Genomic DNA, 15869 nt, shown 5'->3' with positions numbered 1-15869 from the left:
TTTGTATGTTTTAAATGTCAATACAGAGGCGCAATGATATCAAAAAAGAAATTGGACTTTTGAATACTTGAGTATTTACTCGAGTACATCATCTTGTCCGCCCCTGCTGTCTGCGAGGGTGTTTGTTTGTTTACGTGACGCCTCAGTCCCAGGAGGGAGGGGCTAGGATAATACCAGCTTGTCTGCTCAACACAAAGGCTTTGTGTTGTGTGTGTGTGTGTGTGTGTGTGTGTGTGTGTGTGTGTGTGTGGGTGTGTGTGTGTGTGTGTGTGTGTGTGTGTGTGTGTGTGTGTGTGTGATGACACAGTGTGAACAAGAGCCTTGACACTGGCAGAGAGCAGCAAATCAACACATTCACACGTGTTTTGGTTTTCAGTTCACCAGATCCTTTTCTGAATGTGAAAAGAAAATACTAATAATTATTATTATTTAAAAAAAAAATTGAAAGTAGGGTAAGTGATATTTTTTGGTTAAAACAAAAAGTATTTTGTTAAAAGGTTAAATCACTATATTCTGATAGTAATCATTGCTATAGTAGTGTTTGTTCAGTAACAGGAGTCTCCCTGTCTCTCCAGCTCTTTAATAAACAGAAAATACATTTTCCGGTAGGTGTCAAAATCTTAGCCAATCGGGAGAAAGTACCCATTTTTAAGCTTCATTTTTATAGTGTTCCAGTTCCAATTTTGTCTGCTCATTTCTTAGTGTCATCACTTCCAATTGCACTTGTTTAATCTATATCCTGATTGAGTTCTCTATCCTGATTGGATAAAATTGAAACTGAAACGAAAATGCATTTTCTGTTTTATAAAGAGCTGGAGAGACAAGGAGACTCCTTTTACTGGACAAACACTCTATAGCAATGAGTACTATCAGAATATAGAGCTATTTAACACTTATTTTAACTAAAGAAAATCACTTACCCTACCTTTAAAGTAAACATTAAAGTAAATGAACAAATAAAATAAAATGGATTAAATGTTATTTTTCTGTTTTCTCAGTTAGTATTTCAGGACAACAAACAACATTTTTCAGAGGAGAGAAAGCAAGCGAGGAAGTGTGTTTGTGTGTGTGCGTGTGTGTGAGTGAGTGAGAGAGACATAGATCAAACACACACACACACACACACACACACACACACACACACACACACACACACACACACACACACACACACACACACACACACACACACACACACACACACACACGCAAGCAAGCAGAAGGCAAGAGTCCTCCCTTGTGCCCAATAAGCTTAGCTTAAGTTATCTTAACGTCAACAGCATTAAGGTAATGTATGTAAGGACTCTTCCTCACTACAACATGGGAACGGTGGCTTCTGAAAAAACGACTTTTGACAACATGGATTATACCTGCCATGTTATGAAATGGAGGCGTAAAGGAGCAGTCCGTACAGTTTCAACCTTATCTTATAAGATGGCACCATTTCTCTGAGGAGGGCTGTGGACACGTTCAGAATACTCACTCCAATGACCTCATCGGTGGTCATTTCAAACAGATTTAATTAATGCTAGAACAATGGCTTCTATTTCAGTATGCAAACTTTCCCAGGAAGAGAAAGGCAGTCGTTTATATTAGCTTGGCATCCCTGTCGATGATGTCACTGGTAGGCGGGTTTCTGAACTGTCCACAGCCCTCCTCTGAGACACAGAGTGAGTAGACAGAAATGGTGTCAACTTATAATGAACATTAGTGAGAGGACCAATTATATGAAGATAGGTTGAAAATTGTCGAAGTGCTCCTTTAACACCAGTGGAAATGAAGAGGTATGTCCACAACAAGCATCCAAATCACATTGATGAACCAGTGGAGGTTTTTGTTTTTCCCAACATAAAGAGGCTGCACTTGCGGGGCCAACGTGGGTATGTCATTTAGATATAGATAGCATGTTATTTAGAAAGATGGTTCATTTGTTGACCTGGCATCCTATAGTTAGGGCTGTCACGATTACAAATTTAAGTTGACTTTGGAACATAATATGAATACAAATGTAATTTCATAATCAGAAATTGCACTGGGCAGATATGGCACTAACTTAAATATACAAAGAAAGTACGGACATATTTAACAGTGTTAATACTTTAAAAACAAATGTAAAAATAGCGGAAATATCTGTTTCTGCTTTTTTTTAATATTTGTATGATCATTTTTCAACATGGAAACGATTATGACGATTATGGAAAAGAATTGCAATTATCTCAAAGAATTGCAATTATCTCAAATAATTGCGATAAGACGATTATGTAATAATTGTGACAGGCCTACCTATAGTTTCAATGTACATGTTATTTATTTTTTGATGTTATAATGTTTAGACTGATGATAGGTTCTTGGTTTACCTATGATCCTAGATTACAGAGGCACTCCACTGTCTCTACGCATTTGAAGTATTACCATGTGCTTACCCTGCTTACTGTAAATCACTCTGGATTAAGTCATTTGTAAATTGGTGGTCAGGCTACTGAAGCTGTGTAAAGAGGTGTGTATTCTCCTCTGGGACACACGCCCCCCCCCCCCCCCCCCCTCTGAAAGACCACCTGACTGGCATTTTACTTCTCTGACATTTTATCAAAAACAAATACGGAAGACAAACACACCTGTTGCGTCCCACACACACATATGGTTGTCAACCGTCCCTTGACATACGGAATTGTCCCTTATTTGGAAGCTAAAAGACGTGTCCCTTATTGCATTGGTTCTCAAAGTGGGGTCCGGGGACCCCCAGGGGTCCTTGGGGGGGGGGGTTCCAGGGGGTCCCCAGCAAAATGAGTTAAAATAGCGTCACAATCATTTTAACCACTTTAACCTCTTATACTTTGGCTATTCAAAAATAGCAGATCCACAAGCTCATAGCGCGGCACCGAGTGCCACGCTATGAGCTTGTAGATCTGCTATTTTTTGAAAAATCAGGAACATTTTTGAAAAACTTTGAATATATAAATATTTTTAAAGCAAACATTTGTAACTCAAATCTTTGCTTCTGGGGGGTCCCTGGAACAAAATATTTTTAGAGGGGGTCCGCGGCCAAATACATATCATTTTGGGGGTCCTTGACATGAAAAACGTTTGAGAACCACTGCCAACATTACTATAATACAAATTGTTAATCACTTAAACCCACTTGTTTCTGTCCACGCCAAATCTCTTGCACGTTGACTTGTGAGCTTGTAGATCTGCTATTTTTGGCTAATGTTTCCACCAGAATATGGATGTAGGAGTTTAAGTGGTTACTATAATATACAAAAAAACTGTACATATACTGTATACAGTGAGAGGGTATCTTTTTTTCTGGGCATGCCTTATTTTTCTTAGAAATAAGGGAAGTTCAGATAGTTGGCGACCCTATCCAAACAACAAGTCCAACCATCTAATTAAAAGCACATGAACCCTCGTGTACCCTCCATCTTCTGGCACTTAACCCATTAAGACCTGGGACGTCATTTTGAGATTTCTTTAGGCTATTCAAAAATAGCAGATCTACAAGCGATGCCACGCTATGAGCTTGTATATCTGCAATTTCTTTCTACTTTCTTTGACTCAAATCTTTGCTTCTGGGGGTCCCTGGAATAAAATATTTGCAGATGGGGGTCCGCAGCCAAATACAGTACATATAATTTTGGGAGGTCCTTGACATGAAAAAGTTTGAGCACCACTGATATTACAGCAACATTAGAAGACATTTGTAGAATCTCCAGAAGCAAAGATGTGAGTTACAAATGTTTAAAATATATATATATATATTCAAAGATTTTCACGAAGTTTCACGATTTTTCAAAAATAGCAGAGCTATACAAGCTCATATTAGCTTGTATATCTGCTATTTTTGAATAGCCAAAGAAATCTTAAAATGACACGCCAGATGCCTGTCTTAAAGGATTAACATTCAGTGCATCTTCAGAATCAGATATCCCGAAAAGAAGAACATAAGACATGTCTGCAAAAGATAAAGATTATGGCAGCTTTGCTGTTATGTCATCTTAAGGGCCGTTTTCTTTTGCTTTTTTTGCTAGAGTGAGCTTACCTAGGGCGTTGGTTCTCAAAGTGGGGTCCGGGGACCCCCAGGGGTCCTTGGGGGAGTTCCAGGGGGTCCCCAGCTAAACAATAGATAGTTAGGAACCAAATTGACCCTTATGGGTCTGTAACTCTGAGAGTGTCCAAATGGAACCAAATGGACCCTAACGGGTCCATTTGGTTCCATTTGGACACTCTCAGAGTTACATTAACATAACATTTTACAATATAAATTGGGGTGGCAGAGATAGAAATGCCATTAAATGGGGGTCCGTAGCCTAATGCATGTCAAACTGGGGTGTCCTTGAAAATAAAATGGTTGAGAATCACTGCTAGAGCCGTAAAAAAATCTTCTCTTATGGGGGTCCCTGGCATATCTTTTCAAATGGGGGTCCGCGGGCTAATAAGTGTCAATTTGGGGGCCTTGACATGAAAAAGTTTGAGAACCACTGGCCTAGGGAACCAAATGTGCTAGGTCCAGAAACAGTGTTTAGGTGGGTGAATTGTTGTTGTTGGTATGTGACTCTGTGTGTGTGTGTGTGTGTGTGTGTGTGTGTGTGTGTGTGTGTGTGTGTGTGTGTGTGTGCACGTGTGGTGTGGTGCGTGCGTGCGTGCGTGCGTGCGTGCGTGTTAAATGGTAAAAAGTCTGACGTAATTTACACATCCTACCTGGCTGGGTCGCGTTTTTTCCCCCCATTCTGAATTCCCATAGACGTGTTTAATATCACGTCAAATAAGAAATGTGTTCCAAAAATAAACAAATGACCACGGTGGTTTGACTCTTATGGATGCGAAGCATCTACTGACGGTGAGAAAACGCTAATGTTACTGCCGCCAAATTAGTTACATTTTCGCCAGAAACAGACTGTATCAAATATGAGTGACTGACTATCATAAACGATACAGAACCTCCTCCCTGACAATACCGCCGGGACAGTTTGTTTATTTTTGGACCACAATTCTTATATGAGACGATTCTAAGATGACCCAATGTTATTCTCCATATAGAGAAATTACTTCCAACGACCCAGGGGATGAACGAGTGACGTCAGGACTTCTGTGCTCCATTGTTTCAAATGTACATAATGTTAGTTAGAGAGCATGTTGTTTACACAGATGCTAGGTTCATTATTTACCTATTATGTGATCCTACTGAGGCATGCACTACACTGTCTCTCTGCATTCTATGTACTGTATGTGTTTACCTTGCTTATTGTAAGTCGCTCTGGATGAGCGTCTGCTAAATGCCTACATTGTGTGTGTGTGTGTGTGTGTGTGTGTGTGTGTGTGTGTGTATGCGTGCGTGTGTATAGGGTGGGGGCTAGGTCCGCCAAGTCTTTTTTTTAAGGGGGTTATCATTCAAAAGCATTAACCCATTGAAACCAGGGACGCATCTGTGTAACCACTTTAACCCCTATTTTATACTTTGGCTATACAAAAACAGCAGATCTACAAGCTCATAGCGCGGCACCGAGTGCCGCGCCATGAGCTTGTAGATCTGCTATTTTTGAAAAATCGTGAAAATAATGTCCAAATCTTTGAATATACATTTTTAAGGCGTTTTTTTTTGCTCAAATCTTTGCTTCTGGGGATTCTACAAATTTCTAAATACTAAAGGTTTTTTGAAAAAACATATGTTGCTATAATCAGTGGTTCTCAATGTTTAAGGACCCAAAAAAATTATATGTATTTGGCCGCAGACCCCCATCTCAAAATATGTTGTTCCAGGAACCCCCAGAGGCAAAGATTTGAGTTAAAAATCGCTTTAAAAATCTCTATATATATATATATATATATTCAAGGATGTGCGCAAATGTTTAAGATTTTTCAAAAATAGCAGATCTACAACCTCAAGCGCTATGAGGTTGTAGATCTGCTATTTTTGAATAGCCAAAGTATAAGATAATGGTTTTAAAGTGGTTACACAGATGCGTTCCCGATCTTAATGGGTTAAGAAGAAGCACTTATCTAAAGGGAGGATGGGCTTTTTAAAAGTACATCATAAATACATTTGGATTGGACCGTAAATGTATATTTATGAGGTTATGGAAACTTTACAGTAAGAGTCAACGGTGGACATAAAGGGTCTTTATAAGTCTGACAAATGGATGAGAATTATTGATCCTCTCTCTGGAGTCGTTCTGACGGAGGCAGTAATGTTTGAAGGAACAGCATTAATGCCATAGCTATAGGATAATAGACAACATTATGACGAGTCAGCACACTTATCCGACGGTATTGATCGTCACTGGCGACGTACTGTACAGTGATGAGGTCTTACTGTAAACGTGGACAGGAGATCATTTATGAGCGTTTTTAAAGGATTACTCATCCTTTAAAAACGCTCATAAATGATCTCCTGTCCACGTTTGTCGCCGATTCACAAAACGAGATGAAATACAGAAAACATTCAATCACTGAACTTTGAGGTAGAACCTGGGATTGTATATTATGTGCCAGTAAATATCAATTAAAATATTATGTCGTCACTGATAAATCAGTGCTATTGAACACCCTTTGCGTCTGTTTGTGGGTTTTATATATTGAACCAATGAAAAGTATTAAAAAGGGCTTCTGACTAAACCTCCTAACTCCATTGGATCATCAAACTGTCAGTCAAACCATCTAACTGGGGGCGGCCATAGCTGAGTGGTTAGTTTGCCCGCCTAGGGAGCCAGAGGCCCTGGTTGCCCCAGGTTCGATTCCAGGCCAGGCCAGCATATTTGTCGATGAAATGAAATTTGTCCCTGAGCAAGACTCTTAACCCCTAATTGCTCACAGGTTCTCATTGGAAACAAGACCGCAAGGACTTTCAACAACCTGTTAAAAGGAATTATCCTTTATCCTTTATCTCCACATTAACGGTCAAAAACCTCCTAACTCCACTTGAGCTGTATCTGGTTAAAGTGATGATAATATAAGGACACGTTCAAGTATCTGACAAATTATAAAGTCACCATACCAACTTTGATGAGGCAGTATTGTGTTGTTCTAAAAACATGTTTGTTTTTTTCATTTGCTGAAAAGTTTATATTTTGGACATACTGTACATGTAGTTGGTTTCTCCCCGACAGCAGAGATATATGGCTACCATGATACAGTATCAAGTCCAGTGTTCACTTATTAATTTGTAACCCTGCCAGTGTACAAATGTAACCAAATGTGGCTACATTTGTACACTGTCAGGGTTTTTATTTTTTAATATTTTTTTTTATATATAGTTTTTTTTTCTTCTTTTTTTTTTCTCCAGGTTTTTTTTTCCCTTCAGTTTAGTCATTACAGCAAATAATTCCTCCCACTGCTTGTCACTGCTGTTGTACTATCTGGCTCACCAGTCAACCAGGACAAACATTGTCGATTATCTTCTATCAGTTCTCCTGTACTACATGAATTAGAATGTTATAGTCTCCATTCACAACCATCATATGTGACACACACACACACACACACACACACACACACACACACACACACACACACACACACACACACACACACACACACACACACACACACACACACACACACACACACACACACACACACACACACACACACACACACACACACACACACACACACACGCGCACGCTGCCAGTTAGTCATGTGATTCCCTGACACACCCATGGAGGAGGCTTACAGCAGATTAGTAGCTAATGTGCGGCTACAGGGCGTCATTTAATCTGTATACTGGGAATACTGGGAATCCTCACTGACTGACTAACTGACTGACTTAGTTGTCTGTTTGTTTAGTTCAAGACAAATAGGAAAGCACCTCCGGTTTACTTCCCGTATCTGTGGGACGTAGGTGGTCGCCTCTTTAGGAGAGCGGAAGCAGGTTAGAGTCTATTGATTCCAATGGAAGAGTGAACGTGAGCACTGCACTGAACTAAATACTGGACCCAATCGTCACAAGACACAAAATCTTCCAAAACATTTTGCCACTTAAATAGCTTTTTTTCAGAGACAAATCAGGAGAAAATCTACTTTTTTATTGACCTTTCTCTGTGCCAGCAACACACTCTCCCAAGATCGAGCACCAGTAAACATAGGACGTTTGTGATGATTGGCGAAAACACTAAAGATTTTAATAATAATAACATAACACTAGTCCACACCCGCCACTCAACTCAAAAACCCACACACACACACTTAAAAAATGTTTCAAAAGTAGTGAATATAGCCGATCTAAGAGTTCACAGTGAGCTTGTAGATCGGCTATTTTCACTACACATTTTCGTTCGTTTCGTTAAATATATATAGGGCATCAATTTATGAATTAACAAAACAAAAACGTAATTATGGAGATTTCTGCCCGACAGTATAATGATACAACTATAAAAGACAAAGTACATTTTTTTTCATTCTTTTTTATCATTAACAATTTTACTCACTCTTTTTTTCCACAAAAACAAAAAAATAGCCAATCTACAATGTCACAACATGCCGTGCTGTGACATTTTGACCTGCCCATTGCCGTGTCTTGGGCACCAAAAGGTTTGTAATCAGAGATTAAAAGAGTGTAATCTGTAATTCATCTGTAATTACAGGGTTGAAGACCGTCTGGTCGTAAACCGGGATGCACAGTGCCGCCGGGGCTGATGGGTAATTTATCCATCCATTCACTGAGTGAGCCGGGAATAGAACCCACAACCCTATGATAGCCTGGAGTGACCTGTCACAACTCCTGACATGGATGCACACACACACACACACACACACACACACACACACACACACACACACACACACACACACACACACACACACACACACACACACACACACACACACACACACACACAGTAGTTGAAGAAGAAGCGCTTGTGTTCGCTTTTCAATCTCAGCTTGCACAAACAGGTCAAACCACAAGTTATTATTTTATAAATCAGTCGGTCTTCACTTCCTACTGAGACATTCCCGTCAGACAAAACATTAACACCAGACAGACAGACAGAGAGACAGACAGACAGACAGGATGTCTACTGGACTGAGTGTAAAATGTCAACTAAAAGCAAAGCTCAAAACAATGGATTAAGTTTCAAAGAGCAGAGAGAGAGAGAGAGAGAGAGAGAGAGAGAGAGAGAGAGAGAGAGAGAGAGAGAGAGAGAGAATGAGTGTGTGTGTGTGAGAGAGAGAGAGAGAGAGAGAGAGAGAGAGAGAATGAGTGTGTGAGAGAGAATGAGTGTGTGAGAGAGAGAGAGAGAGAGAGAGAGAGAGAGAGAATGAGTGTGTGTGTGTGTGTGAGAGAGAGAGAGAGAGAGAGAGAGAGAGAGAGAGAGAGAGAGAGAGAGAGAGAGAGAGAGAGAGAGAGAGAGAGAGAGAGAGAGAGAGAGAGAGAGAGAGAGAGAGAGAGAGAGAGAGAGAGAGAGAGAGAGAGAGAGAGAGCAACAAACTCACTCTCTTCAGATCCTAGATCAGTTCATATAGCTGACACTCTCATCCAACTCATGAACAGATCCTAGTAACAGTAACCTCCATGTGCTCTTGAGCAGGGCATTCAAGTCCAAGGCCACTGTGTGTCAGCCAACAAACTGGTTCTCTACAACAGTGGTTCTCAAACTTTTCAGGCCGCGCCCCCCCCCCCCCCCCCCCCTCCCCCCTTAAAAGGTCCTTAGATTGTCACTTTAGAAATGTGGTTTGTTTACGGTTGAGTGAGAAAACAATGTTTACACATTAAGCTAATCACCTGGGGACCCCCCTCAAAATCATTCGGGGACCCCCCTGGGGGCCCGACCCACCGTTTGGGTACCCCTGCTCTGCAACATCGGTCCAGGAACCCTCAGGGTCCAATAGACCCTTACGGGTCTGTAACTCTGATAGTGTACAAATGGAAAGGAGAATGAGTGAGCTACTGACACACATCTCAGCTGAAGCATTGAAAGGCAGCATTGTGTCCATTTGGCTCCAGTCCACTGTCTTCATTCCCTTCCATAGCTGGCAGCAGTGCAAAACCTCACTTTACAATACCCATCTTACTGTACCACCTACAACTAAGCCCATGCAGCAGTGTTTCCTAACCTTGTCAGGGCCGTGACCCCCCCAAAATAATCATATTTGAACTGGGGGTCACCATGACAAGTACTTGGAATAGCCCCTCTCACAGCAGCCGTATTATCACTTCCTTCACAGGTGTTACCAATGTTACTAATGAAGGCTCTGTTCCATTTAGTGCAGCACAGTAGTTCTCAGACTTTTTAATTTCCACGACCCCCATAACTCTGAGTCTGCAAATGGAACCAAATGCACCCGTAATTTGCACACTCAGAGTGGGGTTCATTTGGAACCCCCTCAAGGAACCATGAGGGTCCCTGGACCCCAATGTTAGACCCTGGTGGCACAATATCAGCACCCTGACTCTGACCAGAATGGAACAGAGCCTTCATTAGTATCATTGGCAAAACCTGTGAATTTCTTCACAATATGGCTGCTGTGCATATTGTAGGAGTTGAGGCATTACATTTTGTTTGACTCGGTTCCACAGATAAATATTGTGAAAATAGCTGCTCAAGCTACAAGCTCACAACGCCTCGATCGGTTATTTACAAAATTGTTGACTCTTTCTCATATTATTTGACAATTTGGCCAATGCTTGACCAGTTCTTATAGTATAGTTTGTTGATTACTTTTAACACAGTAATGGTGTTTTTTGTGGGGGATTTTGTAGGTATTAGAAAGGCCTTAACAATCCTTAAATTGTCACATCACTGGCATCTGGGGACCCCCATAAAATCATGTGGGGACCCACAGGTTGAGAACCACTGCGGCATACAGCCATACAGCAATGTTTCCCAAATGGGGTATGTGTACCCCTAGGGTATACTCAGAGCGACTACAGGGGGGTACGTGAGACCAGGCTATCAGTTGGGAGAACATATTCTCCCATACATATTGTATAAGTTATATTGTATTAACTTACTCAACCATTCAGATTGGATGACATTACATTTTATGTAATGTCATAAAGTTAGATAGTGCCGCTTTAAATAAATGACTATATGTATATATAGTCATATGCATGTCATGACATACGGTACATAATCGTATATGATTATTATATTAAAGTGTGCATGTATTTAATGTACTATAGCATACATGTCACTGTCCAGAAAGAAACCAGGTCAGTGCCTTGCTCAAGAGCATAGGCTGTAGTAACGAGGTCCTCGTTATGTAAATGTGACAGCCATTAATTAGGTTTCCACGGTAATTAACCGATCGGTGGGCCCCGGCTTGGTCATGTGACCAGAGATTATCCAGTGAGGCTGAAGGGACCTTTGTAAACAATATCCACCCATACAGGACCAACACTACACAACTAGTAAATACAACTTAAAAAGGTAGGGTAAGGGATAGTTTGGGTTAAAACAAAACATTAAGCTCTATAATATATAGTGACGGTAATCATTTCTATCAGAGTGTTTGTTCAGTAACAGGAGTCTCTATGTTTCTCCAGCTCTTTAAACACAAAATACATTTTCCAGTGGGATAGCTTCAATTTTCAAGCTTCAAGCTTCAATTTTAGATTGTTCCGGTTCCAATTGTGTCTGCTCGTTTCTTAGTGCCATCACTTCCAATTTCACTTGTTTATCCTGTATCCTGTATGAGTTCTCTCTCCGGATTGGATACAATTGGTATCCCAAACTGAAAATGTATTTTCTGCTTACTAAAGAGCTGAAGAGACATGGAGACCCCTGTTACTGAACATTCTATAGCAATGATTACTATCACTATATAGAGGTATTTAACACTGTTACTGAACAAATAGTAATGATTACTATCACAATATAGAACTATTTAACACTGTTACTGAACAAACACTCTATAGCAATGATTATCATCATAGAGCTATCTAATTCTTATTAAAAAACATGATGCACCTTTAACTAATTATCTATGCATACAGCATAGTATATTAGTATATAGTATATATTATATTCATTAGTTATCTATGTAGAATGTTTTCATTAAAATCACACCATGTTCCACTGTAAATAACATGTTCTAATGTTCCCTCACTGTCTGGACTGGAGATCACATCTACCTTCATCCATTCTATAGTGTTACAGCAGATCTATAGGACCAGCAGAATGAAGACAGTCACATCATCTACACCAGTGACTGTTAACCTTTTGAATTTCAAGGACCCCCGTTTCATGCACTAGCCCACAGACCCCCATTTAATACATCGCCTCTGTCGGGTGGAAACCTCATATGTCAAAAACTGTTATTTTTCAGGATTCAAATTCAAAAGCGTCGCGGTTTCGAGCTTGTAGATCTGCTACTTTTGATGCTTTTGTATGACACTGTAGTATGATCAAGTTAGGGCTTTAATTTGATCTCTGGGACCTCAATCTACACTGTAAAATAATAGTGCAAAGATGGAACCAAATGGACACGTAAGGGTCCATTTGCTTCCATTTAGAATATAATATAAGAGAATTTGTATTGGCAACAATTTAAAAAAAGCACAGCATCTTCATTCAAATGTGTACACTCTCAGAGTTACAGACCTAGTATGCATGCACAGATATGTAAAGGTCCATTAGGTTCCTAACCATCAATCGTTTTGCTGGGGACCGCCTGGAAATCCCCTCAAGGACGGACCCCTGGGGGTCCCTGGACCCTAGGCTGGGGAAGCAGTGATCTCACATCACATCGCACCCGAGACCAGCTAACCAACTCCCCAGATGGGAGAGCTCAAAGGTTAAAAGCGTGAAGCACAAACCTTCAGCACTCTCTCTAATCGCCGTCTCTGATCGTCCACATGACCTTAATGAAAACACGCTGTCAGTAGAAAATGTTTTGTTATGAAATCCTGACGTACCTTAAATGACGTCTGTCCTCTGTAGAGAAGAGAGCGATCCCATAGTGTCCCCCTTGTCTCTGTCTGTCTGTCTGCTTGTCCACACTAACACACACCTGAACACTCTCTGTCCTCTGTGCAGACGACAGAGCAATTTCTATCCAATTACAGGATGAGAGAGAGAGAGAGAGATTGAGAGAGAGTCTGATCCTCTTCCAGGGACACCTGTTGGCCAGAGTAGAGTACTGCACTTTCTCCTCCCCTCTCCTCTCCTCTCTTCCCCTCCCAGACACACAGACAGAACTGTCTAACACAGGGGTCTTCAACAGGGGGTCCGGGACCCCTAGGGGGTCCTCAGAGTTACTACTGGGGTCCGCCAAATCTTTGTGTGATAGGATTTTTTATTTTACCTTAACCACATGAACCCTAACATCCATTTTCCGAGAAGAACTTTAGCCAAAAATAGGAGATCTACAAGCCCACAACGCCTCGCGCTGCGAGGCGTTGTGAGCTTGTAGATCGGCTATTTTTTGGCAAAGAGGTATATAGGTGTGGAGGGAAGAAAAGAGCAGACCAAGTAAACAAAAACAGTATAATCTGAAACACAATTGTATACAATATAGAGGGGGGTCCCTGCTTAATCTCTCTCTCTCAGCTAGGGAGTCCTTGGCCAGAAAACGTTGAAGACCCCTGGTCTAACCGACAAGAAGTTCAGGGTAACATTTGACACATACGATACTGTCATCTAACCATCCAACTATTAATATAGGAAACCTCTGTCATTCTGTCTGAGCTGCATTTTTCTCCTCAGTGGGTTGAGCAATTGATCTGAACTTGTATTGACCATTGACATATATGAAGACAGTGATGTGGCCTGTTTTTCACTTGCGCTATAAGCGTGTAGATGTGCTATTTTTGAAAAAAACATACGTTGAAATATGGAGATAAATATATTGACAATTTTGTCAACAAATAAAAACTGTTAGGGACTAGTGGAGAAGATATCCAGTAGAGATCCAGTAGAACTAAGTCTGAGTCATTTCATGCTTGGTCGCGGGTAGGGGTCGTGCTCTGAAAATAGTCGCTCACAACGCGTCGCAAATACAGAGCTACGTATGAATCAGGCATTACGACGCCATCAAGGCGACTACAAAAAAGTAAACTAAAACGAAACAAAATTCAGATGACTAAAATATGACTAAAACTAAACAGAATTTTATTCAAAAGACTATGACTAAAACTAAATCAAAATGTGCTGTCAAAATTAACACTGTTTTTTAACACCTCATCCATTCACTGTCAGCTCTTCTGAGCCTTTTAATCAGTTGAGTCCAAAAGCATCCCTCTGTCTCACCAGCACCTCTGTTCTGTTCCACAGCACTAAATAACATCCACTAAACTCAATTATAGAATCTGCTTCAAAGGCGCTGACGATACATTCCACTGCTTTGGTTTGTAAAAGAAACCGTTCAGGCAGATTATAGGAATGAGACAGATGAGGCATGATTTATACTCCATGGTCTGTGGCGTCACTTACCAACCAGAAGTGATTCATTATGAATTCAAGTTCTTGTAAGATTATGAATCAGGCTTAAATGGGGTGTGAGTGATATTTGTCACTCACAAACACTTTTAACAAAACAATTTTTGTTTCAACCAAACAAATATCACTTACCTTATGAACTTTGTGTTCATTTATGTGCTAAAGGAGTGACTTTGAGAGCTGTTTCAACATACAATGTAAGTCAATGAGGAAACTATTGTGGAACATCAGTCCATGATCAACAGAGCAACTATAGAAGATATCTCACCAATATGTGCAGTTATACATCATGACAAGGTGGCTACACCAGTGGTTCTCAAAGTGGGGTTCGGGGACCCCCAGGTGTCCTTGAGGGGGGTTCCAGGGGGTCCCCAGGAAAAGGAGTTCATACAGCATCAAGATCAGTTTAACCCTGTATACATAGGCTATTTGAAAATAGCAGATCTACCAAATCACAATGCATCAAATGTGACTCGTTCAGTGAGCTTGTAGATCAGCTATTTATTAAAAAAATCACACCCTGTGTGAAGAGAGTGGTGCCTTTGATGAGCGGCCAGATATATATTTATTTGGGGGTCCTGGACATGAAAATGTTAGAGAGCCACTGAGCGTAGGCTACATAATCATATAGGGCAGCCATCTTCTTTCTCCGATTGGCCACAAGCCCAGCACAGAAGACTATTGTGATTCTACTGGAGAGGCCAATGTGAGGGTCAGTCTCTGTCTCTCTCTCACACACACACACACACACACACACACACACACACACACACACACACACACACACACACACACACACACACACACACACACACACACACACACACACACACACACACACAGTACAATCAGCTCAGTGTTCTGGTGGGTGGACTGGACGGTGTGAGAGGTTCTGGTGTGGTTCGGTGGTTTTGAAAGTAGGGGTCGTTTGGAAAGGAGTGGAAATTAGAATATGAAGAAAATACTAATAATAATGATTGTGTGTGTGTGTGAAAACAAAAACTAAAACTAATCCATGAATTCAAGGCTTCATAGCAGGGATGTCAAACATACGGCCCGCGGGCCGGATCAGGCCCGCTAACTAGTTTAATCAGGCCCGCGAGATGATTTTGCAAATTATTAAAAAAAATAAAAATAAAAAAAGTTTTTTTTTTTTTTTGCCAAAAATGTTTTAATTGCTTTTTGGCCAAGTTTACACCTGCAGCCACACGTACCTTCCACTTTCCTCTTCTTCTTCCTCGTCTTTGTATTGATATTGTCTGTGTTGGAGCGCCTCAGTGCGGCTGCAGAGTTCATGTGCAACCTCTTCCAGAGAGAGATAGAGACACTAGAAATTTTGCTGGAGACACAAAACAAACTGTGTAGACTTGGCCCTTTGAAATAAAATGTATTTTATAAACTATTTTTTTTTTCTTAACGGTAATCGATTAATTAATCGGTAAGGCCCAACGGTAAACGGTTAATAAAATGTCTCCATTTGGCCATCCCTATTTG

At 40.7% G+C, this 15869-nt stretch overlaps 2 protein-coding genes across 2 annotated transcripts in view; one reads left to right on the top strand and one right to left on the bottom strand.

Moving 5' to 3' along the window:
- Window positions 1–15869, top strand: part of LOC311063456 (protein NLRC3-like) — a 621663-nt gene that overhangs the window by 249170 nt on the left and 356624 nt on the right. The gene's annotated exons all lie outside the window — the stretch shown is intronic.
- The window catches only part of LOC311063772 (pleckstrin homology domain-containing family G member 3-like), a 70751-nt gene that overhangs the window by 44784 nt on the left and 10098 nt on the right, over window positions 1–15869 (bottom strand). Inside the window, exon 3 of the mRNA XM_084083373.1 lies at window positions 15590–15680. Within this exon, the coding sequence (XP_083939499.1) occupies window positions 15590–15680 (91 nt within the window). The remainder of the gene's footprint in view (window positions 1–15589; window positions 15681–15869) is intronic.

The sequence above is a fragment of the Gymnoscopelus microlampas genome (assembly GCF_963454915.1).
Source record: "Gymnoscopelus microlampas genome assembly, chromosome: 16".
Taxonomy (NCBI): domain Eukaryota; kingdom Metazoa; phylum Chordata; class Actinopteri; order Myctophiformes; family Myctophidae; genus Gymnoscopelus; species Gymnoscopelus microlampas.
This window is presented reverse-complemented; position numbering and strand designations above follow the sequence as displayed.